Source organism: Nymphaea colorata, chromosome 5, assembly GCF_008831285.2.
Source record: "Nymphaea colorata isolate Beijing-Zhang1983 chromosome 5, ASM883128v2, whole genome shotgun sequence".
NCBI lineage: Eukaryota > Viridiplantae > Streptophyta > Magnoliopsida > Nymphaeales > Nymphaeaceae > Nymphaea > Nymphaea colorata.
In genome coordinates this window covers 1,695,378-1,719,317 of record NC_045142.1, presented here as the reverse complement: position 1 = coordinate 1,719,317, position 23,940 = coordinate 1,695,378, and the positions used below count along the sequence as shown (strand labels likewise).

Sequence of the window (23,940 nt, the reverse complement as noted above, 5' to 3'; positions counted from 1 at the left end):
TCTGAATGTTATTCTTCTACATTCAAGTTGACGAGTCTTCCACTCTCACCAAATTCTCCAAGATGCCCGAAAATAAGGGTAAAAAGAAAGAGGTTTTAATCTCTCCGACAAAGGGTGATCCTCCCTATTCAATGAAGCCTCATCGTTTCAGGCCTCTACAGTCAGAGCCCAACAGTGGGAGGTTCTTTGCCGACGTCTCGTGAGCATTGCCCTAAATGGACGATACCACATTGGAACTCTGAAGCCCTTTCAGTTCATCATCGTCATGATCAAAGGACAACGGAAATTACAGGCAGCAGAAAGAAACAAGAGGAGAGAAAAAGGTAAGGCCAAGAACCTCGCGTCACTCAATTTGAGAGAGAAAATTTATTGAAGACTGCAAGTGTGGATGCGTTAAATTTGTCATGCCTTCATGCCAACGAGGCGATGGTGTCAATAATCAATGCTTCTTTCTGCACAAGATTTTGACGCGCAGATCCAACTTGCCTTCCACTAATAAAGTCACCTCATCCGACCACTATGCCATCAGCATCTTCATCATCGTCGTCGTTACTATTGAATTTCATAAACATCCCATTAGTTCCATCCACCCGCTTTAGACTTTGTGTTTGTCAGTTCCCATCCCCGCTCACTTAGCAGCAACAGGCAATACCTAGTAAAAATGGGTGCGATCCTGAATTAATTGGTCGAATTCTGTTCAATACAAAAATAGTTAGACTTGTCGATGATTTCTGGGGAAGATAAGAATGAATAATTTCTTCCATAGTCAACGGCAAAAAAAAAAAAATCATTTTCCCATTTCAGCAAAGCAGCTAAATAGTTTTTCCAAACCCAGTGGACAGCTGAGTTACAAGTATTACCATAATGTTTTGCGCCCTCCTGTTAAAATCCAGAGAGTAAGAAAAATTAAAGCTTTAAAGACGAAGAAAAAGGTTAGGAGCAAAAGGGAACAAAGGCAAAAAGACGAGAAGCAAAGTTGCTCTTTCCCTTTCAACCAGGAAGACATAAAGCATGAGTCAGGCGCAGGGAAGCCATCTACCACTCAAAGTAGAGACCACCGGAACGCCGCATACGTGGAGATTTTGGGAACACAAGTTCCACATCAATAATTGACGCCAACTTAGAGGCTCGCCTCCCTTAGAATGCCCCACGAGAAGCCATGAACTTGCTCGAATATTTTCATATCTTCCCAGCAAAATAATGGATGCTGTCCCACTGGCAGTGTCTCAGTGTCGAAGATCTCTCGGAAGAACTACAGACCTTTAAAATTTTCCGCGATGCAACGGCTGGGCTTCTCTCCATTTGCCGTTCATCTTGCCCTCCTGACAAAGGGGAAACCATTAAGGTGAGAATCGAGACTGATAAATCCGATTTCACCAGCTTAACCTGCAATTTATTATACATGTCATCGTCCTCCTCAGGCTTCTAGTTCATAAAGTCTTAAATTAAAAGGAATCTTGAACTACGAAATCCTTCATCAAAAGCCAACCAAAGCCACCAACCAGTACCACCATATAGAAATGTTATCTGCATATCGTACGATACTAATGTGCGTCATTTTTATTTTTATGAATGACATAAAATCGTGACATGACAACTCAAAAATTTACAAAGGTACCTATACCAAACCTGCGCTAGTGACTCAAGCAGCGTTCGGCCAAAAAATCCGATCTCCACCAATAAGCAAGCATATCGTATAGGTTGGAAAAACCTATACAATATGACATCGATAGACAAAATGCTTATGTATCGTAGACCATATGTTACCTATATATGATACGGAGATTGCATCTTAAGATATGGTTATGTTTTTCAGAAAGGAAGCCTGACACCCCTTTTTATCGAGTTTTCGCTCATCTTCCCTTTCATTTTCAAGGTTAACCTGCAATTGTTCGTCCTCCTCAGGCTTCAAGTTCGTAAGGTTTTAAATTAAAAGGAGCCTTGAACTACAAAATCTTCCATCAGTCAACCAAGCCACCAACCAGTACCATCATATTCATAACACTTTTTGTGGTTCCTAACAATGTTATCTGTACATCGTACGATAAAGAGCTTCTGTAATACCAGTGGCAGAGACTAATGAGGGCAGATGTGCGTCATTTTTATTTTTATGAATGACATGAAATCGTGACATGACAACCCAAAAATTTACATAGGGTGCCTACACCAAACTTGCACTTCCTCGAGCAAGAAAATCCTAACTCCACCACTAAGCGTGCATGTTACAAAGCTTCCTCAGCTCATCGGATGGTGCAACCAAGCCACACCTACATCTAAGTCAACACTCAGGTGCGGCGCCGTTTTTGACGCATCCATGTTACAAAGCTTCCCCAGCTCAAACAACAATGAGGGTAGAAAATGATGCTCAATATATACGCCATACATATGACAACCATCGACATGGATGACAGAAACCTCTGAAAATGAAATAATGAAAGCTAATAAGCACGGTCCACATTTAGTTTCAAACAACTTCATTTCTATATCTTCTAATCAATTTAAGAAAAAAGAAGCACCAGTGATAAAGGATGCATCATGCAAAAAATTCCCTTCGGACAACCACAGAGAGCACCAAAAGGAACTGGCAAGGTTAAAACCCTTTTAATTTTTACCTCCCTCGGTATAGCATCATGGAGCACCATCATTTTCATTATTCGCATTTTCAGCGTGAGATTCTGTTGGAGGTGCATAACCTAGGAACAATGGATTAGGGTCATAATTCTTTTCATCTGATATTTGTTTGGCTACCCATCTGCGAAGTGGTGGTTCGAACATCTTGCCTGCGACATCAGGCGCTGGTTCATCCTCTCCAGCAAGCACAACCAATCCTTTTTCTTGTAGCAATGATGGCTCATTGTAGCATGCCCGCCAAAGCAAATCCACCAGCTGTCGCTCTTCCCTGGCAGCCCCAAGGTCATCGGGAGCCATTGTGATGATTCCATCAATGCGCTGCTGGAGGATCTGCTTTAACTCCTCACCTTCTTCAGCACTAGCACCACTTATTATGCCCATACCACCCCCTTTAATCAGCTCAAGAAGGCTACCAAGAGCACTTTCACGAACATCTGCCGATTTACTTGCTGCTAGATGCATGATCATGCGAGGAAAACCAAGCTCTGAGAGCACCATGCAGTCGGCCTTATTCTCTTGCATCAAGTACTGGATCAAGTTAAGGGCCTTCCTGCAAAATTTATTAGCACGATCAACAATACCCAATGTACTAGTTATTCACAAGGACACTGAACTATAGCATAAGAAACATACCAATGTTGCATGGGCACACTGCACAGACACGGGGGTCAATGGTAGACACAAACACGAGGGACAGATATTAAAAACCCTAAGAAATTAGACAACTGGACACACCTGTGTGTATATATATATATATATATAATTTTATGGGGAAATAAAAAACCTTTACAAATAAAAAATAATAAAATGATAATTTAAAATCCGTTATATAAATTAATTAACTATGTGATAGCTTTATTTGTTTACATTAAATTTTTTTATATTAATGTTATTCTAGTCTAATTAAAATTTGATTAAATAATTTTTTTTTAAATATTGTTTTTAAAAATGACCCCTGCTCATCTTTTTTTAAAGGATGATAGACCCCTATCATCCTTTTTAAGGGATGTCAGGAGATGCAGAGAGAATGAAGAAACCTCCTGTTGTCCTTTTTAAAAGGACGACAAACCTCCTGTCGCAATTTAAAACAGATGACAAGGAGCTGTAGAAAAGAAAAGGAGAGTGAGGGGGTGACTTAACAAAAAAGAGAAGGGAAAACGAGAACAAAAGAAAAGGAGAAGTGAGAAGGGGAGAACAAGGAGGGAAAAAAAGAGGGAAATAAAAACGGCACAGTGCCTCATCACAGTTCAAAAATAGATTGTCTCAAAAGTGCCAACGGGTGCCAGCATCAGACACTGCCAGATACCGACACTTCATATTTTTGGAAGTGTCCATGAAACATAGCACACATGACTCGATTTACGTTTAGGATGTTTTTGCTATTTGCTATTGGATAGTGATGGTGATCATGATAATGTAAGAAACTAGATCACCAAATATTCAATTCAGTTGTGTCGAACACTAGGAATCCCAAGCAAATACTTCATTCATTCAACAGTCCAAATGGATGTGATCACTACTTTTCCAAATAAGCACATCTTTATTTGAGAGCATTGTATGCTTGTCAACATGGATTTTTCTTTAATAGTGCGTCGTGTGGTAGCTAGAAGAGGAAGTAAATTTAAACACATCAGCAACTGGAGTCTGGACCTACTTTCCGAAGTCCAAGTCATAGTGACTTGCATTCTGTTAATTAGACAAGAATGCAAATTTTCGTTTAATTAGACAAGAATCATTAGACAAGGGTGAAATTTTAATTAAATTTGTGGACAAATCAAGGATTACCTTTGAAATCTTATGCTATCTGTACCAAGAGCATCCTTCAGCGCACCATATCCACTTGCCAGTCGAAATGCAGAGAGTCCTAGTCTGTTATGACGAATCAGAGCTGAAAGTGTAGAGGAAAAGGTAGACACATTACCATAAAAAGAACAGGTAGATACGAGGTCCACCCAATTGTAAATCCAACAAAAAGAATGTTTCAAGAATTACACACAGGATATTGCACCAAGTGCTTTCGTCCGGACTGTGACATCTGGATCTGAACTGAAGTTCGACATAAGAGGCTCTAACCCATTTGCTTCCATCACAAGTTGCTGGCTTCTAGGATTGTTTTGCACAACAGTGGTTACCACTTCAGCTGCTTTTGCTCGAATTCCAGCATGTGAATTCTTCAAGTAACCTAGTAAAGGTACCAGCCCACCTATTGCATGCAGATCTGATTGACCAAAACAAACAGATCTCATAGTTATATTCATTGATGAGCAAAAATTGGATGCCTTATACAATAGAGCAAGATGAGCACATTGAGCAGAAACCCAAGCAATTAGGCAAAGTGAATAGACAAAGTGAAAACCAAGAACTCTTCATTACGAGGGAACAATAATGTGTTATTTTACTCATAACCCACTTTTCTTCTTGATGCCTCCTGTTCAGCAGCACTTCCGAGCATAGTCACAAAAAACACGATAACTTAAATTGTCGTTTAAAACTTTAAAAAAAAACACGTTTTTTTTAAAAAACGTCAAAAACAAAAAAAAAACACCGTTTAAAATTCCAAAACGTTATTTGTGACCATGCTTCAGAGAACATAACTACTAGTACCATATCTTTTTTCCCATTCACCCACGCAACCTAATGGCTAGAGAACTGTGAACAAATAAAAGGTTAATTTACAGGTCATTAGACTCACATGCTATCAACAATGAAATTCAAGTCTTGAGATACTAAACATATAAATGAATTGCAGTATACAACATTTTTGTGACTGCAAGTTAACTGTGAAGTGCGAAGCGGATAATTCCACCATCATTTATAAAATGCTGCAGAAAAGTAGCCTATACAAGAAGCTAATAGACATACTTACCATTAGCCATGTCTATTGACTCAACATGTTCTTGCAGCTCATCTAACATACCTGCAAAGCAAAACTTCGGCCAAATGACATATTGACAGCAAACTCTAGAATATTCAAGTGAAGTTAAAACCATCACATTAACAAACATTGGTAATATAATTGAATACCTTCAATATCAGCAGCTGTCACACCTTGAGTCTCCAAAATGTTCTCTGGAGTTTTCATAACAAGAGTAATTTCCTTCATTCTCTTGAGAACATTAACTGTTTGACCTTCCATTGCTTCTAGGAACCATTTTCTATCCTCCTCACTGCAGGCAACATTATCATAAATAAGAGCATAAAACCAAGACTTTAGCATAAAAGAGTAGTTTACAGGAATTCACATAACTATCCTAAAATAACTCAATTTTTTTAAAAGTTCCATTAACCCAGATTCCCGTAGTCACAATTATAGTGGAATCTCACAAGAGATTTTATATTAAAAAACCTCTTTAAGAGGCAAAAGAAAAACCATAACTCTTCTCCAAAAGAAACACAATTAGTATATTACCTGTTACATAATCCAAATAACTCAAAGGCTACAATATAAGAAACTACACTGCCACAGACACATAATTGAGCAGTAAAGCGTTATAATTGTGCAAATGCACCACACTAAAACCAGCTCGTGGGCAACACACATGCGGCCAAACTAGATTAACCACAACTTTCTTGTCCGTTGCTTAAAATATTTTAGTTTTATTTATATTAGGAACCCTTTAAAGGAGTGATCTCTAACTCTCAAACAAAGCTATCCACATATTTAAGATGGTCACACAGTTACCCACCTACTTACCTCTCATATATGAGTAATGACTTAAGAGGTTGAGGTCCAAGTGCATCACACCCGACCCCTAAGTACTCAAATGGTTGTAACATTGCACTTGCATTCGTGATTTAATTCAAGGCAGAAAGGAAAGGCCTCCCAAATGATGTTCCATGGATGTAGGATTTCTCACAAGGGGCAAGCTTCACCATCTGATACCTTCACTTAGACCACATAGTCCACTTTCTTGTGAACTTAGGCAATTAGTCGGCTAACTAAACCATCACCATGCAGCAGGTAGGGCCTTAGGTCATGGACTAGTTGACTAACCATGTCAGCTAGCCCTAGTTTCCCTTTCCCACCCATGATCCACCAATCATAGGGTAGAAGCATGGTTGTGGAAAAGAAAAACAGAAGAATACTTTGAGAAAGAGAAAAAGAGTGCAAGGTAGAGAGAAAGGGATTGGAAAAATTAGTTCCAAGATGGCACTGTTTGCATATATATATATATATATATAACTGGCTGACAGTGTTTTTACAATTTTTTTTATTAATTTTACTTTAGCTAACTGACTTGGATGAATTCAAACGTATTAGTTTTGACTAATCCTGATTAGTCTTTTTAGGATCATGACTGACTTATGTTTGCTTTCCGATTTTGACAATTTAGGCAACGATTAAACAGATACTTGAACCTTGTTAGTGGTTTCATAAAATCACAATATGCCTCCTCACCAAAATCCTCGAACATCCATCCCTTTTCTTGGAGAATATCAAGTTTTCTGATGCCTTCTTCTTAGTTTACTAATCACTTTTCTAGCTGACTTATTTGATCATTTCCTTTCATGCTCTTTTAGCTGTCAAATACCTGCTCTCCAGAAACAAATTTTAATACATGCTTGGTCTTGAAATTTCTATTTACGAATGAATGACAGACGTTTCTAAGGCAAATATGGATGGAAAATGCAAAGGGCGTACCAGCTTTTCCTCTTTATAAGGCAGATTCAGACATCACTATTTCTTTTTGGCTAATATTTCCAAACCGTGCAGCTAAACTACATCTCACCATTCTCAGCGTCTATATGCAAAAACCTCTCAGATTTTTCATGGGTTCAACCGTTCAAGGATTTCACAGTGCACAACATGGTGATAGATTTTATTTGAGGCACCAACTATTATTTGAGGCACCAACTACATATTTTAGAATAAGAGTCACAAAATGTTGCTTCAAGCCTTCAACAAAACCAACATTCACCACTGGATATGCTCAGAATATTCGTGAATTCAAGATTAGATGACAATCACAGACGGACAGACCTATTACGAGGTCAGATTTTTGTATTCCAAGGTATCGTGGGGGTCAGACATTTCCACAATTTCTATTTTCTTTGCAGCATCGTCATGTCAGAAAACTCCAATGCAAGGAAACAGATAGATACGTTTCACGAGAACTTCCATGTGAAGAAGAAATAAACAGATAACTATCCATCCAAAGCAACTAGAAAAATTAGATCTTAAACTATCCTCGTACAACAATTACTCCTCGAAATGCATAATTCCCGTTGTATCGATAATTCAATGTCATATCAAAGTTGTAAACATAGAACTTCGATACAAACGGAAAGCACAAATACTTTTCCCTAGGCACAGTTACATTTGTGAACAAGCAAAATTACATCCTGCAACATTCCTCGCTTAAAGAATCCATGCACATTCTGAATTCTGTATCCTACCGTCGGAAAACAATTGTGATGCTTGATATTAACAAAGGATAAAATATTTGATTTTCAGTTGCAGTTCTGTGAAAGAACGGTAGCCTACTCACGCACTGTCATTTCCAATGGCTAACTGTCATTTTTCAATTAAGGGATGTTATCGTTGACGTCCTTACCAGTCGTTACTTGTGGACGAGAAAGAACTATGGCCTAGAGGATAATCCATGACAAGAGAAGTCCTGAATCCTTGGTAAATCCCACAATGTAATGATCAAAACAGCGAGGAACAAAATACAGAACGAAAAACCAGAGAAAATTTCTAATAGACATCGGAAACAAACAAAAAAACTAGAAGTAAAAACTAAAATCTTCTGTCATCAAGATCGATCCGAGTACGAAACGAAAGAAGTGACACGAGTTGATGGATCATCAACTACTCGTGAGTTATCGACTCCGAGTTGCCGAATAAATCAAGAAAAAAGGACGTCGGGAAAAGGATAGCCACCTCAAATTCCGAGTAGTTCTGGTTCCCTCAGAGTGCGAGAGACTCCATTTCAGCAACCCGTCCCACTTCGGTCTCTCTCCCGCCATTTCCAAGCTTCAAAAACAGAAGTCGTAGCGAAGAGTGAGATGTCCTTGGACTGCCTCCGAATAAACCTCTTGCCGCAGCCACTACACTCAGTATTCACGAAGATGTCAAGGCGATTAGACTCGACTCCTCCTGCTGAAGAAGATGAAGAGGAAGAACCAGGGAGAGTGAGAGGGAGAAGGTTTTAGAAAAACGCCTCAATCCTCATGGAAGGAGGGAGGTCTCGGATCTTCTAGTTCTACCGCCTTTCCCGAACAAGCGTAACTAAACCGACCAACCACTTGCACGCATATTTACACCCCTACTCAGCAGTGGATATGGCATGCTCTCAGAATCCGAACCACGCTAGGAACCGAATCCGGTAAAAGAAGTTTGGAAACGGTTTTGAGAATATGATCTAGATTTGAACCCTTCGAAAGCGTTTAAAAAGAAAAAACATTGTCCTTCTGCGAAATACACGTAAGAATACCGTGTTCTCCTCCAATGAACATGGTGAGATTATGGATGTTGTTCTTAAATCCAACAATAAAATGTTTGACACAATCCATTGGAAGTGATAAACGATAGTGATGCCTCTATATAATAGAAAAGCGTGTTGTTTGAAGTTGGATACTTCCTGCTTCTGGTTGACGGGCCAGTTTACGGGGCGTACGAGCACCCATCTTCAAAAGTTTTTTGTTTCTATTAAACACCACAGAGAGAGAAGCTCATTTCTCAATTCTCATATACGGGAAACTCATTTCAACTTCGTTTCTCAATTATGAGAAACTCGTTGCTTTCTAGTAGAAAACCTGACGAGTTCTCACTATGATAGTGGGGATCGGCGGATCATACCTGTATGTTTATTTATAATGAAAGACGATAGCCCATACGTTCCTTAATGGAATTATTTAGATGAATCCAGTAGAAAAGGCACGACGCCGTACCAGCCAGATTCGGAATGCTTTTCAAGTGACCAAACTAACTGCGTTGGAGATCTGAGAAGCGGACCAAATGACGTAAATATTGGATCTCGTGCCAATCAGAAAAAAGAATTGTTTAAGAGTACAAATCCTGTAAAAAGTTGGGTCAGTTCTGGTGAGTAGGGAATTTTCACACCTGATATATGCATGGAAAGGACATATCAAAACACTCAGGGAGCATGTATAGTCATACTACCAATTACCATGTTTCGTGCTTTTGTAACTAGGAACTGAAGTCCGCCATGATAGTGACTAAACCATCCATCTGGACACTTAAGCGGAGATAGGCCATTACATCAATGTCCAAAACCTGTTGACTTCATCTCAATAGAATCAATACCTAACAATCTCCTAAGCCCAACCAAAGGCTTCCGCCACCTCTTATTCAATTATTATTAGACTTGCGAACTTCAAATTGAAGGAGATAAGTTTAAAATCAAAGCCTAAGGTGTTTTGCCATTATGTTCTACACTTCAAAATGAAGGTAGTCCAACCTTTGAGGTCTGCAAATGCCTCAAGCCTCCGCACATGTGTATTGTGTGTGTGTGTGTGTGTAAGAGAGAGAGAGAGGCTCAACCCATCCAACAGGGAAGGACATGACAGACCCCCTCCGAATTTCTGAAAGTTGCTCCCCGCCCTCCAGGGAGAGATGAGAGGGAAGAAGAGTGGGGGACCCCTGCCCTTCAGCGAGAGAGAGATAGAGAGAGAGAGGTCAGTCCTCCTGAATGAACTTACAGTTCATATTCAACATAGCAAGAGGAGCCTTGAAAAGTCTGATCACCTAACAACATGACGTGATAAGATATGAGAAAATCCACATCTGGCAGTTTAAGTAAAAGCTTTGATTCTTAATCCATGTCGTGGCAGTCAGTAATTACATAATTATCTACAACCATGACAACGCATACCCAAAAAAAAAAAAAAAAAAAAAAGACAAAGAAAGAGATAATGAAACCAAAGCCACATACAGAAATCAACTCATGAAATTAACCATCAAATATTCAGGCTAATTCATATTCATAAGAATAAATAAATTATCTCTATGGAAAATTTCCTAGCGAACCTAAAACAGTGACGGCTCTCCACATGGTGACATTTGTACAGTTACCTTAATTTACTCCTAACATCACCTCACTTCTTTGTACAACAAAGAGATTTTGCAGTCTCTTTTATCGTCTCTGCTGCAAATGCTTTTTTTGCAGGGGCACGTGAAATATTCACCATCTGGGCCTCTCAGCAACTCCTACCATCTTCAATAACAAACCCTCTCAACTCAAACTACACAATGTACAAGTTTCAGTACAAAGGAAACACCTTTATTTCCAGTCAAGCTTGTACACTCTCCAAGCCTCGGGTTAGCTGTACAACATCCTGCACAATCCATCTCACCTAAGATGAATTAGAAGCCTGCACTCCAATGCGCCTCTCTGCAATCAGGAGACGTATAGTTAGTGAATTCCAAAACTTGAAGAACGTAAGGGCTAAAACCTCCCATTGATAAATAACCAAAGCAGGTTATAATGGTCCGATCTGGTTCAACCAGAATGAAGTTCCATTCTTATCAATGATCTAAGAAACCTGAGCCACAAGCAGCTCGTCTACAATGTAGGTCGAGCATGGAAGATGGGGGTTGGCTCATCAGCCTCATTTTTGTAAGATTGGCTACAATATTTATCATGCACGCCAAGAAAAGCATGTCCATCACATGTCAGATGGACCATGCTTGTAACCCTGGTCATGAAATCGGAAAATATAGTCAAATTAGCTACCTGTATTCGAGTCATGAGACTCGGTTGTGCGTTCTATACCAACCCTAAGACGATTGGTACAACTCAAATTTAAGGAACCTGGACTCATACTATTTAGTAGAACTGATGCCTTAGAGTTGATAACACCAACCAAAACATGGCTTTTCAAGTGATGACAGACCCTCGAATTGTCAACAAGCAACTACAGACTAGAAAGGAGAAAACAAACCAGAAAAATGAAGAAACCAACACACCTCCGGCAGTTACAAGTTTCTCTACACGTGCTACAATATGCTTTCCATACGTGTACTTCTTCAGAGCATTTAAATGAACCTTAATTCGTGAGAGGATAAGCTCACGCTGCTGGTCATCACAGGTTTCTAATACTTTCTGTACAACATAATTTGCAAATTGATCCTTCATCATTGCCTGCAGCCAGACAACATTAATATCAAGGAAATAATTGACCTATATAAAAAAGTAAATCCACTATTCAGAAGTAGAACTTGCAGGACATAATCTGGAATAGGTCAACAAACTAAGAACTAGCATCTAGCCATGAAAAATAAGGACTTTTGCATTTGCTAGAGAACAGAGTTACAAACCTGCAACGGCTCATTTTCATCAGTTGAACCAAGCATCTCATTGACCAAAATCTGACGCTCTTCTGGCCCACCAAATGTGAGACATTTCTCAACCACATTAGAAGCAAACTTCTGTTGGCTCATTTGAACAATTTGTCCAGCTAACTGTTTTATTATAGCTGATCGTTCATGTAGTTTCCCATGCTCTAGAACATGCTGTTCCAATGCAATTCATACCAACATAAAGTTTTACAGAAAGCCAGTCAACATAAAATGACTAATAAATGAGAGAAACAAAACCTAAAACTGCATGACCAATAGCAACAGCAACACATGGAAAACAAAAATCATAAATGAAGACTATATGAAGTAGAAATCATAATGTCAACAGACACGTGTGTCATACTATCCTAACTTTTATTTTGGGGTGATCATTTAGAAGAAGTCAGTTTTATATTACATATGTCTACTTAGAAACAATATGATAAAAACAAAAGGCAGTTACTACTGCTACAGACCCCCAAGAAGCATCACCTGTTTAGTGAAACATGGGAATACATTTTACTATTTTCATTTAAATGTTAGACAAAATACTTTTCTTAAAGGCCCAACTACAAACAGCTTTTGGGAACACTAAAGGTAGCATCCAGTAGTATACTAAACCAAACAGGATTTCCTTGTCCGCATTCCATGAGATGAGGTTCAACACGTATTATTGCATCCAACATTCAGACAAAATTAACAATCAGAGACAAAAAAGAAGCAGCTCTGATTAACAAGGCAGCTTTTTGCCATCCCCAAGTTCTCTTAACATGGCTTAAGAACCACTTTAAGCACACAAAAAAAGCAACTATCATAGGGCAGGAAAATTGCTATTTCAGTAAAAGAATTCCATTTTTATGACCAACATGCTCTTTCAAACTACTAGTGTTCATGCTTCTCTAGATCATAGAAACAGGCTAAAACCCAACAATAGGAAAAAATACATGTAACACACCTGAACAACATAATTCCCATATTGATCCTGTGCTAGCATGCACACAGATTGCATAATCTCATCCATCATGATACGCTGAGTTTTGGGATCATCACAGTGCTCTAAAACTCTCTGTTGCACAGTAAAAAAAAGTATGTTCATTAAACATGAAACCAGGAGGCCACAGCACAATAGATGAAAGTATGAAACACATTAAGAAAGGCCCAAACCTGGATGACACGGCAACCATATGGATGTGTTGACAATGTTACTACTTGATCATAAAATGAAGAAATAATAAACTGAATTGCATCTTGAGGGATGCACTCAATGCACTTTTGGATGACATGGTTGCCATTTTGATCCCGAACACATCGCATGACATGGCCATCAAGTTCCGAAACCATTTTAGTCTGTTGGTCCAAGTCCACCACTTCAATTGCCTGTATGCCAGTTCATCAGTAAAACCACAATGGATCTTTTTCTCAAAGCAACATCAGAACAGGAGAAAAACATGCTGATAAAGAAACATGATAAATTGTCTTTTTTTTTTTGGCGTAAAATCTTGATGCATGTCTATGACAATGCCACTCAAAAAATAGGCCAGGTCATTTATGAGCAAAAGGATTATCATTTTTCAAATTTTTCAAATTCCTAAACTAAAAAAACCACATTAAATTTCCTCATGAAGCAGATCCTGAAACTTTTATAGATACTGAAATTGTATCATAAGGCATATGCATCCATGGCAAACAAATTCTTGTATACATGAATTTTCCAACTTCCACTTAAATGCACAAGAGCATGACATTGGATACTATTGCAAATAAAAACAAGAAGAGCTGCAGGAGAAAAACACAAACTGGAATGCATGACTAGTTTTTATTCACAAAAATAAAGAGAATTATTACCTTCTGAATTACTCTGCAGCCATACATCTGAAGGCTTAGGGTCAAAACATGACCAGTAAGTTGGTCAGCTAGTTCCCTTCTCTGGGCTGCAGTCCCATGCTCAAAAAACTGACATGCCAAATTATCAATTCCATATACAATTTGCTCAAAAGATATAAGTAAATCAATCAGATTGCCAAAAGATAAAGTAGGTACCTTCTGGATCACATAATTTCCAAACACATCTGTCATTAAAGAAAGGGCTTGAGGGATTATTTCTTGGAAGACCATGTTTTTCTCCTCAATAGTGGCAGCTTCCAATTTCTGTTGAATGAACCTACTCCCGTACTGATCAGCACTGTTTCATACAGAAACAAAATTAGAACCATCTGAAAAGGGCTCCAATTAAACTACAAAATGTAATTAAAATTCAAACAAGCACCTGAACTCAACAACATGGCCAGCAATTTCTGACAGCTCAAAACATCTTGTCTTGTTGCTTTTAAATTCCTCCAACAAGGAAGATGCAAAACTTTCCTCCATATTACCTCCACTATCTGGGCGCCATGAACCCATGACACCTCCACCACCCAAGCTCCTCATACCAGAAGGAAAATGCAAATTCCTTTCGTTCTGTCTGAGGGGGCTTCCTGGTCCACCAGGAGAACCAGGAATAACAGAATTAGCTAACATGCTCCCTGGATATGGCATACCAACTCCATAGGAAGGATTGCCACAAAATCCGTTATTTAGTCCACCAGGCTTCCCTAAAAATGGCATATTATACTGTGATTTTTGTGCCAGCAATGCCCCAATATAGGCTTTTTGTAATAAGTCCACATAAGAATTCCCCATAAAATTTCTATCATTAAAATTGGCAGGAACCTGTGCAGCATATTCTGAGTTCCTATGCAAACTTTGCATATACAAAGGATCTACCACAGGCAACTGAAGACCAGCTGCAGCATGGCTTCCAAGTCTATTGGGATTTTGCATACTTGGAATCCTGTTCAAAGTTGTACCTGCGGAAATTCCACCACCTAATGCCTGTGAATCCATTCCAGGGGCGAATATGGATGATGTACTATCATATAAAGGAGGCAAATTGCCACCAGCAAGCTGACTAGTCATCATCGACGACAATAATGGATCAACAGCATATGCACCCAAACCATAGCCTCCAAATCCATCATTTGACCGATCCATGGTATCATAATGAGGAGACCCCATGGTATTAGCAATGGAATCAGCAATTGGCATTTTCCTGTATGAATTACCAGAAGAAGCAGACCGTTTGGGCATGTCAACTTGCCCATCAGAAGTAATTGAAGAATTGTTTAGGTCTCCTGCAGCTCCATTGTTTTTTGCCAAGTCAGCATATGAAGCTTTTATAGGTTTAGATGCAACTGAGAGATTCAGAGATTCTGTACTTTTCAAGTATGGATGGTGCTTGCCATTACTATGGCTACTCTGCAATTCAAACAGGATATCTGAATGGCCTTCAATTTCCTGATGAAGTTGTGATTGCAATAGATGATCCTCATCAACCAGATCATTTCTGGATAGGCTCATGCCTGACAAAGTGTTTGCAAGGTCAGAGTCTGTCACATTTGGAGGAACGTGACTTAGTGAACTTGGGCCACCAACAGTCATCTTATCAGAAGAAGCAAGCCGGCCCCCCACAGCTGAAAGGCTGGCATTGATAGAGTTTGAAACATGCTGGGGGTCTGGAGTCGCACTTCGTGGAATTGATGCACCTAAAGTAGAAGGAAAAGCTGATGAACCAAGGTGTGGTGCTCCACCTGTTCCTTGCATGGTCGTACTAGGCTGCAGATTTTCCAAAGACGTGATTTCATGATGAAAATGCACAAATTTGGCTTCATCACCATCACCAAAAGCATTGCGACTTGCTGGACGAGAAATATGACCTGGAGCAGGACTAGAGCGGCCAAGGTCTTCCTGCTATCACAAGTCAAAAAAGTTACCAAGATAGAGCATAGAGTAGATCTGTATGCATAAAAGAAATGGACAGCTACTTAGTTTTGGTCCCTCATTGCATCTCTTAAATAGAACCAAAGTTAAACTCAAGGGAATAGTGAAAATAAAATCAGTGCTGCAAATGCTTTGCTTCACAATTCCATGAAGCCTCCCAAAAAGTTACAGGAGAAACTTCCATCAGCCACCAACTTCAAGATTGCATGTGCACAATAAACAAATCAAGTGCCATGCTGAAGCAATAGCAGTGGAACATTGAACAATTTGAAACCACAGAACAGCATATACGGTTTAGGTTGAAGATGGCAATGTGGAACCACCGGACCAGTATAGCAAGATCTGGTTATATAACAGCAGCCGCAAAAGCCTTGATATCCAGGAGTCACAAACTTTGAAGCTAACAATTTTATTAGGAGGCTTACTCAACCAGAAGCTTAACAAACATGAAGCATGTGGTTTTTCAACTTACGAGCAAGTACACATGGAATAGATTAGCTGCAGAATTGGAACAACATGAGGGAGAACCTAGTCTGAAGGAGGAAACCACTTACTAGTGCCTAACCACAGCTGTACCAAACAACTGCTGCTTGCTTAAAATGCCAAAAGGAGCAAGCCCCAAGCCAGCACCCCTCATTGGCTCATTCACATGCATCTCTGTACCAACCACAATACCCTTAAATGACGGGTCTAGTTGTACGTACTATAGAACAGACAAAAAAGTAGTATAAATGGTTATTCTTCTGTACCATACGTACAGATTAACGGAGAACCTGTTGCCAGAGTCTCATGGAGAATGGTTTCCTGGACATAGCGAGGTTTTCCAAAGATGGACATAAAGTTGCTGTTATAGAATGTTTAATCCGCACAAATGGTGCGTTCTTGAAAAAGTACGATGTAGGGAAGTACAAGCAAAAGAAACTTTCAAGAAACTAGCGGAATCCATTCAAATCCAGGGGAGCAACTTCAAACTTTCAGTTAATGAGGAGTTAAAACAAAAGCGCAATGAGAAAAATGAAAAGCGATAACGCATGCACCTTTCAAGGCATAGACTAAAATACGTTTAAGATTCCATCTCTGCGTCTCTCATCATGTCGATCTAAGAAACTGAGATAGACCCACTAATCTACTTGTCGGACTAGCTAATGGCGGTATCATCCGACCAATGGCCTTTCTGCAAAGCCCTGATAGCCAAGTCAAGTTATATTCAACCAGATGCGGGTAAGTAAAGATATCGGGAGAAAGTAAAGATATCGGGAAATAAATATGTTGTCTGAACCTAAAGAACATTATTCAGATGGATTGATCAATTTTAAATACAGAGTGAAGTCACCACCTAAAGATGGTTAAGATGTTTCAAAATATCCCCGGAGACTGGTAATGACTAAGTATGCACCATCGGGTGCAGAAGGGTATGATAGTTCTGCATTGGTCATATCGACCAGTAACTGCAATAAGAATAATAGCACTCGACTGGTAATCAAGAGAAGTTACAACATTTTGATCATTTCATTCAAAAACGAAACCGCTGCCTAAGTAAAGAACGAAATTTTGGGGGAAAAAATGGTCTCAAATCTTACCTGCAGAATATCAGCGAAGCTTTTCTGTCTTCCCAAACCCAATCCAGACAACCCGATCAGTCCATCCCCCCCATGCTCAAGCCACTCAGCCGACTGCTGCATCGCCTCCTCCGCCTGCGAATTGAACCCTGGTTGCAACGAAAACAAAGACCTGCTTCCCCCATCGGCCTGTGCGCCCCCAGAGGCAGCAGCCTGGCTCCCCTTCCGCCGGTCACCAATCCCGCCAAGCACTGAGCTTCCGCCCGCACCGGCCTGGAACCTCTGCGCAAACCGCCAATCCTCCTTAGACAGTGCCGGAGGCGGCAGTCTGGGGTTCAGGTTGACGTGCGAGAAGTAATAGGAGAGGTACGCCGGATCGTTCCTCATCTCCTCATCGGAGCCGAGCCCCACAGGCGCGGGGCCACCGCCCTCGCCAAAAAGCCCGCCGACAGCCGCGAGCGAGCCCTCAACGGTCGGCGGCGCGCTTCCACTCCGGAAAAGGTTCAGCTCCCTCTCCCGCTCGCTCACCTGCTGCCGCCGCTGCTCCTTCAGAAGAAACTCCAACTCCTTCCCCAAATCGTCACCGAACGATCCCTCACCGCGATTCTCTCCAAGTATCCCCGGCCTCATTCCCATCTCAGAAATCATTTTCATAGGACTCTCAGTAACCATCACCTCAAACGCTAAAAGCCTAAAACTCCTCAACCTCCTATCCCAATAGCCCGCCGGAAACAAGCACGAAAAACACGAATTTCAACGTACGAAGCTACACAACAAATTATCGTTCACCGATGAGCGACCAGAGAACGGCGATCGTCCCGGCGAATCACCCGCGCGGGCGGCGGATTCAAGAGCACCTGTCACGATCGCGTCGATCGGCGGGATTTCCCGGCTTTCAGTTGCCGATCGGCCGCCATTTCCCCCCCGTAGCTTCTCGCTCGCTCTGTGTCTTTGTTCGAGTACTACGAAGAAGAGGGAAGCAACGGCTTGGTACTTAGGGGCGATAAAAGCGCCAGCCCCGGAGAAGATCAGCCATTCGATCGGCCAACGGACGGCCCGGATCGCACCGGGGCGGTTCTCGCGAGGCGCTCCTTTAGGGTTTTATTTCCGTTTAAATAAGAACACGCAATAAATAACCGAAACGAATAGTTCTACCCTTTCCAATAAACCCCCCCCTCGACCCTGTGATGCATCCTAACGTCAATGCTAGTCAAAAATAAAGTCCCACGTAGACCGTGGACTTCCTTCCCGCAACGTGGGCAGCAGAAAGAAGCTTGGCTTGATCTGGAGATACGAAATCATTTTTCAGTTTTATGAGGAAAGACAGAAGCTGGTTTTAAAACGGCATTTTCATGGGGGGGGGGGAGTGGATAGATACACGGAGCGCCCTACTGCCACGTCATTTATGATACTTTGTGGGGCCCGCAAGGGGCTTACTTTTGCCCCAGTCTCCTTCGCACGCGTCCGAGTTTGGGCATCTCTTTGCCTTTGGTTCGTGTGTTGAAGGAACCTGACTTTTGCCTCGAATGACGGGAATGCCCCTTCGCGGGTCTTCGGTTCCCCCTGCGACGCGTTTGGGGTCTTGAAAACCCGACCAAGTTCGCGACTTTCTTCACCCCCCGCCGCAGTAGGGCGAGGAGTTTGGACCTAGTCAGATTTACCGTGATCGCATTTTAGATCTGGATTTTTAAATTCTGGTACAAATCCAACAGGAACTTGGTTCGAATCCTATTGTATCTCAAACCCGTTTTCAATTTTGATTGCTTAAATCCATATCGGACGGTTTTTTTATTAGATCTGGTTAAATAAGTATAGGTGCGAGTCAGGGTGGGGATGTGTGCAGAGCCATGGGGGCTCGTAGAGGCCTTAGCCCTCTGTTGAAAAATATTTAAAAAATTAGATGTAAAGTTTAGAAAATTTTAGTTGTTTTATATAAAAAAATTTACAGTTGTTTTACATAAAAATTTTGAAAAGTTATTGTCAAAATTTAAAAACTTTAATTTGATCTTTCTCATAAAAAAAGTTCTTGTCAAAATTTAAAAACTTTAATTTGATCTTTCTCATAAAAAATTTTAGCTGCACCTCTAGATGTGTGGTGAGCTTTGGTAATGGAACACAGCCTTTTTGTATAAAGCCTTCTTGTTATCAAACACTTTTATGTGTCATATAGCAACAGTAAAACTTTGTTACTATTTTATTTTATGAATCTATTTAAAAAATATAACATATTTCATGGAACAACTATACAAACATTCAAAGAATCTGTTCGCTTTCTTGGTGAAGTTTCAATAAATAATAACAGGATACATGCTCCTTTGGCAAATCCCATTCTAAAGTGAAATTTATATACTTTTTTGTGCAACCATTCACTGCCACGATTGCAAAGTCCCACGTAAAGTAACTCTTTTCATACGATTGCCTGCAACTATTAAACATGAAATTCAATGCCAAGGATACTTTTCTTACGCTACCAAAAAAAGTTGGCGGCGCTTGTTTAGAAACAACGGCGGAGATACATAAGGGTTGGTATGGGCCAATGCTTACATCAGCAGATAAAATAATTCAGTATAATAAAAAGGCCCAAAATCGTATTATGCTTATTCAAAAATTACATAATAGCCAGAAAATTTTTTTTTGGCATTCATTTAATACCTATAATTTATTTGAGGCACTTATATGTATAACAATGAAATATATCAAAAATTAACATATAAATTAAATTATTTTTGTGAGGTTGGTGTGAGCAACTGCCCACACCAACCACTACATATTTTTGGCATCACAGATGCAAATGCCTTGAATTCGATAGAAGGGTTTTGTCATTTTTTGTTGTACCAGATCCAATTTCAGCCTAACTTTTAAACTTGTTCAGATGTCCCATAAATTCCGTCAGCCTGGATGTTTATCATACATATTTTCGGTCAGGAGCAGCGTCAAATTCAGGTTAGTAGGTATAAAAATTTTATAAATTTTTAAGAGATGCTAATAAGTAAATGAGAAAAATTGCTTAGAAATATCAAATATAAAATGAGATGTTTTCTTGGAGTTCTTATGGGCATTTGCCCACATGTAACCCACACTTGCTTCTGCATCAAGAAAAATAATATGGGCAGATTGTGAAGGAAATCATATCAAATAATCTACATCACAGCGACACGCTACTTTTAGTATCTGTTCATAATCATGTACGTGCGTCATTTTTCCGTGTCTTTCTCACCATTGACAAAGAGAAACTGTTTTAGTAATAGAGAGAAAGAGAGGTTCCTAGCGACCGGAACCGATCGTTCTTGGGGTTGTTTTAAAACTGATACATGGAACTCTTAAATTAGCTACGAATTTAATTCTAATTAATTGCCTATTCAAAACAACACTAATAAATATTGGCATTAAATTTGTTTATATGAAAGTCAACATATCTTGGATTCCCCATGTTTTCAAATAACTAAAAATTTAAAACTTGTCATTAGAAACGGTCGTTACATACATATTAGCAGTACCAATGGTTTATAATACTTTCTTGTAACAAATTTTTGATTTTTAATCATCCGCCAATATCATAAATTTTATATATATATATATATATATATACACACACACACACCAAACTCTCATATACTAAACTTGATGACAACCAATTAGGTTGTTGATTATAAGGAGATTAGAAGGATTAAGTTACAATATATAAAAGCCAAGTTATTTTTTAAGGAATCTAAAATACCCCTTAAAGATGACAAAGGATTCATTTAAGGAAAATCATTTGTTTTTATCTTTCTTTCCTTTTATTTAATTCATTTGAAAAATATTTTGGACTCTTGAAGAACATTTTGTCATTTATATTTGCAACCTGATATCTACTACTTGATATTCATGAATCGAATGATTCCCATCAAAGTATGCCGCATGAGGGTCTACTAGACTTTGGTGGGAATCATCTACATTGTTGAAAAAAAAAAATTAGATGGTGGAGATTCAGTTACAAATATAAAAATGAAGTTGAGTTTTTTAAAATCCAAAATATTGCTTAAAGAAAGCAAAAGGTTTCATTTAAGGAAAGTCATTTATTTCTCTCTTTGTTTCTCTCTCCCTCATTCTGTCAAGAGTATTTCAGATTTTTTTGAAAAAAAACAACTTCACTTTTATATTTGCAATTTAGTTTCAATTATGTAATATCTCTAAAATCAACAACGACCCAAATAATTTCTATCAAAGTTTGACATATAAAGGTTGATCGTCCAAAATAAAAAGATCAGATAGTAGAGATTAAGTAGCAAATATAAAAGTAAAGTTGTTTTTTGAAGAATTCAAAATGAGACAATGGGTTCCACTTAGAGAAACTCGTTTATTACTCTTTTTTTCTCTCTTACTGTCCTTCGAAGGGTATTTTAGAATCTTGAACAAACGATTTTGCTTTTATATTTGCAACTTAAATTTCACAGTTTGATCTTTGTAGAATAAACAGCTCACATAATTTTTAAAGTTTGGTATATTAAAGTCTGGCATACCAGAGTCTGGTATTTAATGAGAATCATTTAGATAATAAAGTATAAGAATAACTAAAAGATAGAGACTAACTTGCAAATATAAAAGCCAAGTGCTTTTTTTCATAGTCCAAAACATTTTAGACGGCTTAAAAGAAACAATGGGCTGCGCTTAAGGAAACTCATCTCTATCTTGTTGGGATTTCCCCATCTCGATAGTCCTGCGTCGATACGGGTCCATATCCGTTTCGAACCCTTAAGTATAAATACTTGTGTCTTGTGATGGTGTGAGACACATTCAGTTTTTACCGTCTAGGTAATCGGTCTCCTTATCCATATGTGAATTGCCTGTCCCCATCACTGGGCTGCTATGGCTGAGGAGACAAACTCATTAACGCCACCGCCGCTGCTACCTCCGCAGGGAAACGACTCTATGGGGACTGTAGCCGTTCTTCCTACAGCCGCTGACATTCAGTCGGCGGTCGCCTCTACAGGTTCTACTTCCGCCCTATTTGAAACACATGAATCATGAATGCTTCTTTCGAATTTCTGCATTTTCATTTGTGCGCTATCTAGATTTCTAGCAAAGCTCCAACAATGGGTTATGGGCCCACGCCACGATTCCTCTGCGCATTTTCCCTTTGCATTATGTTTTCACGCAATGGGAATAGGGCAGAAACGTGAAAGAAGTGAAAAGGAAAAAAAGGGAAAAGGGGAAACAGGAAGAGGGATGGACATTCAGGCGTGGAGCCGTGGACCGCTCAAACCATTGCGACGTCCGGCCGCCATCCTCAGGCGGCGGGAGGCGGGTATGAGGATCGCCCGACGCCTCCCCCTTCGTTTTCTGTTTACAGCATCAAAGAAGAAGGAGGTGGGGCGTCCTTGCCCACTAGCAACTGGGAGTGGCCGGCGGTGTCCCCGGGTGCTGGACGGCACCAAGCAACCGCCGAAGACGTCCCACGGCCGGTGGGAGGGCCGTCTGAAACATCTCCCGCCGCCCCATCACCCCTGCCGTTGGGCTAGGGCAGCGGCGGTGGGAGGCGTTTCGTTTTCCCGAAACCGCCGCGCCCGACAGGTCGGGCGGGTCCGGGTCGGGGTTCTTTTCGGAACTGATCCAGGCCCATGGTGGAAGACGTCTCGTAAAAAAAAAAAAACCCCCGTTCCCGCTCGTCTTCCGCCCGCCCGCCTTTTTTCATTTCTTTTTGGATCGGGTCGGGTCCTGTCGACCCCGATCCGTATCCATTTGGTGTTATTTTATAAACAGAACCGCTTCGGTTCGTTTCGAAACCGATACGGTCCGTTTCATGACCGGTTCAGGCTTTTGGGGACTGATTCGGACTGTTTTAAGACCGGTTCGAACATTTTGGGACCGATTCGGATCTTTTCTAGACCGGTTCAATTGATTTTCAGGCCGGTTCATTCCGTTTCAAAAACGATTCAGGCTTTTTCAAACTGATTCAGAGTTGTTTGAGACCGGTTCTTTCCCTTTTCGGACCGGGTCATCTAGTTTTCCATCGGTTCGATCCATTTAGGACCGATACAGGACCAGTTCTAAGCTAGAGGAAGCTGGTATATGTGTTTTTATGCCCATTTAAGGTGTTTAATGGATTGGTTCGATCATTTTAGATCGATACGGGACCGATTCATTACGTTTTATGGAGCTTTAATGAATAATTTAGATAGCATTAAGTTGATTATGCAGAAATGATTCATGTGATTCATGTATTTCATATTTAAATGTGTTATTGTGACATATTATGTTTTTGTATCATGTTTTGTTTAGGATTATGCTAAAGTTAAATTTTATTGCATGATCATAAAGTTGTACGATAACGCTAATGTAAAGAGCCTATGATTAGTTAAATCATGTCATACCTCACTAAAGTGACTACGCATTATTTAAAAGCACATTAGTGTTTCATGTTGTACTTATTCTCATTTGAAATAGCATAATTACCTAAAGGTAGTGTGTTATGTTCAGGAGAATAAGTAGAGTAAAATAGGAAAATAGATCATTATATAGTTCTGTCATTTTACACCCAAAGGTGTTATGCTTAACTATAGTTTGGATTTACATTTCTTAATTTTACTAGATAAAGTTAAGACGGAATACATGTGCGTATTAGGTATATTATCAAAGTAGTATCCTAAT

At 39.8% G+C, this 23,940-nt stretch overlaps 2 protein-coding genes across 6 annotated transcripts; both read right to left on the bottom strand.

Annotated features, from left to right (window-relative positions):
- Positions 1–790: 790 nt before the first annotated feature.
- LOC116253869 (hsp70 nucleotide exchange factor fes1-like) lies at positions 791–8,868 on the bottom strand. 5 transcript variants are annotated; one of them, XM_050077763.1, is made up of 7 exons: positions 8,516–8,868; positions 5,656–5,798; positions 5,498–5,548; positions 4,628–4,849; positions 4,417–4,519; positions 2,613–3,181; positions 791–1,386 (listed from the first exon to the last, which is right to left on the bottom strand). In XM_050077763.1, exons 1-6 carry the CDS (start codon positions 8,599–8,601, stop codon positions 2,629–2,631), a joined length of 1,158 nt encoding a protein of 385 aa, XP_049933720.1. In that variant the 5' UTR covers positions 8,602–8,868; the 3' UTR covers positions 791–1,386; positions 2,613–2,628. The 5 variants fall into 5 exon arrangements, with proteins under 5 accessions (XP_049933720.1, XP_031484701.1, XP_031484700.1 ...); XM_031628841.2 differs by having other exon boundaries at positions 792–1,322; XM_031628840.2 differs by lacking the exon at positions 791–1,386 and adding an exon at positions 1,971–2,417.
- Positions 8,869–10,526: 1,658 nt separating this feature from the next.
- On the bottom strand, positions 10,527–18,302 carry LOC116254192 (pumilio homolog 1-like). The gene is made up of 9 exons (XM_031629385.2): positions 17,332–18,302; positions 14,202–15,718; positions 13,976–14,117; positions 13,781–13,888; positions 13,100–13,312; positions 12,891–13,001; positions 11,915–12,109; positions 11,564–11,738; positions 10,527–10,988 (listed from the first exon to the last, which is right to left on the bottom strand). The coding sequence occupies exons 1-9, from the start codon at positions 17,980–17,982 to the stop codon at positions 10,951–10,953; spliced, it is 3,150 nt and encodes a 1,049-aa protein (XP_031485245.1). The 5' UTR covers positions 17,983–18,302; the 3' UTR covers positions 10,527–10,950.
- Positions 18,303–23,940: the final 5,638 nt, after the last annotated feature.

What these genes read in the sequence shown, in the direction of transcription:
- LOC116253869 (XM_050077763.1), bottom strand. Translation starts at nt 8,601, where the DNA reads ATGGCGGGAGAGAGACCGAAGTGGGACGGGTTGCTGAAATGGAGTCTC. An exon ending in AGAACTACTCGGAATTTGAG is followed by an intron (nt 5,799 to 8,515) that starts GTGGCTATCCTT and finishes TGTTGCCTGCAG; the next exon opens with TGAGGAGGATAGAAAATGGT. An exon ending in GATAGCATAAGATTTCAAAG is followed by an intron (nt 3,182 to 4,416) that starts GTAATCCTTGAT and finishes TAAATTTTGCAG; the next exon opens with GAAGGCCCTTAACTTGATCC.
- LOC116254192 (XM_031629385.2), bottom strand. Translation starts at nt 17,982, where the DNA reads ATGGTTACTGAGAGTCCTATGAAAATGATTTCTGAGATGGGAATGAGG. An exon ending in GCTTCGCTGATATTCTGCAG is followed by an intron (nt 15,719 to 17,331) that starts GTAAGATTTGAG and finishes TTGTGATAGCAG; the next exon opens with GAAGACCTTGGCCGCTCTAG. An exon ending in GGCCATGTTGTTGAGTTCAG is followed by an intron (nt 14,118 to 14,201) that starts GTGCTTGTTTGA and finishes TGTATGAAACAG; the next exon opens with TGCTGATCAGTACGGGAGTA.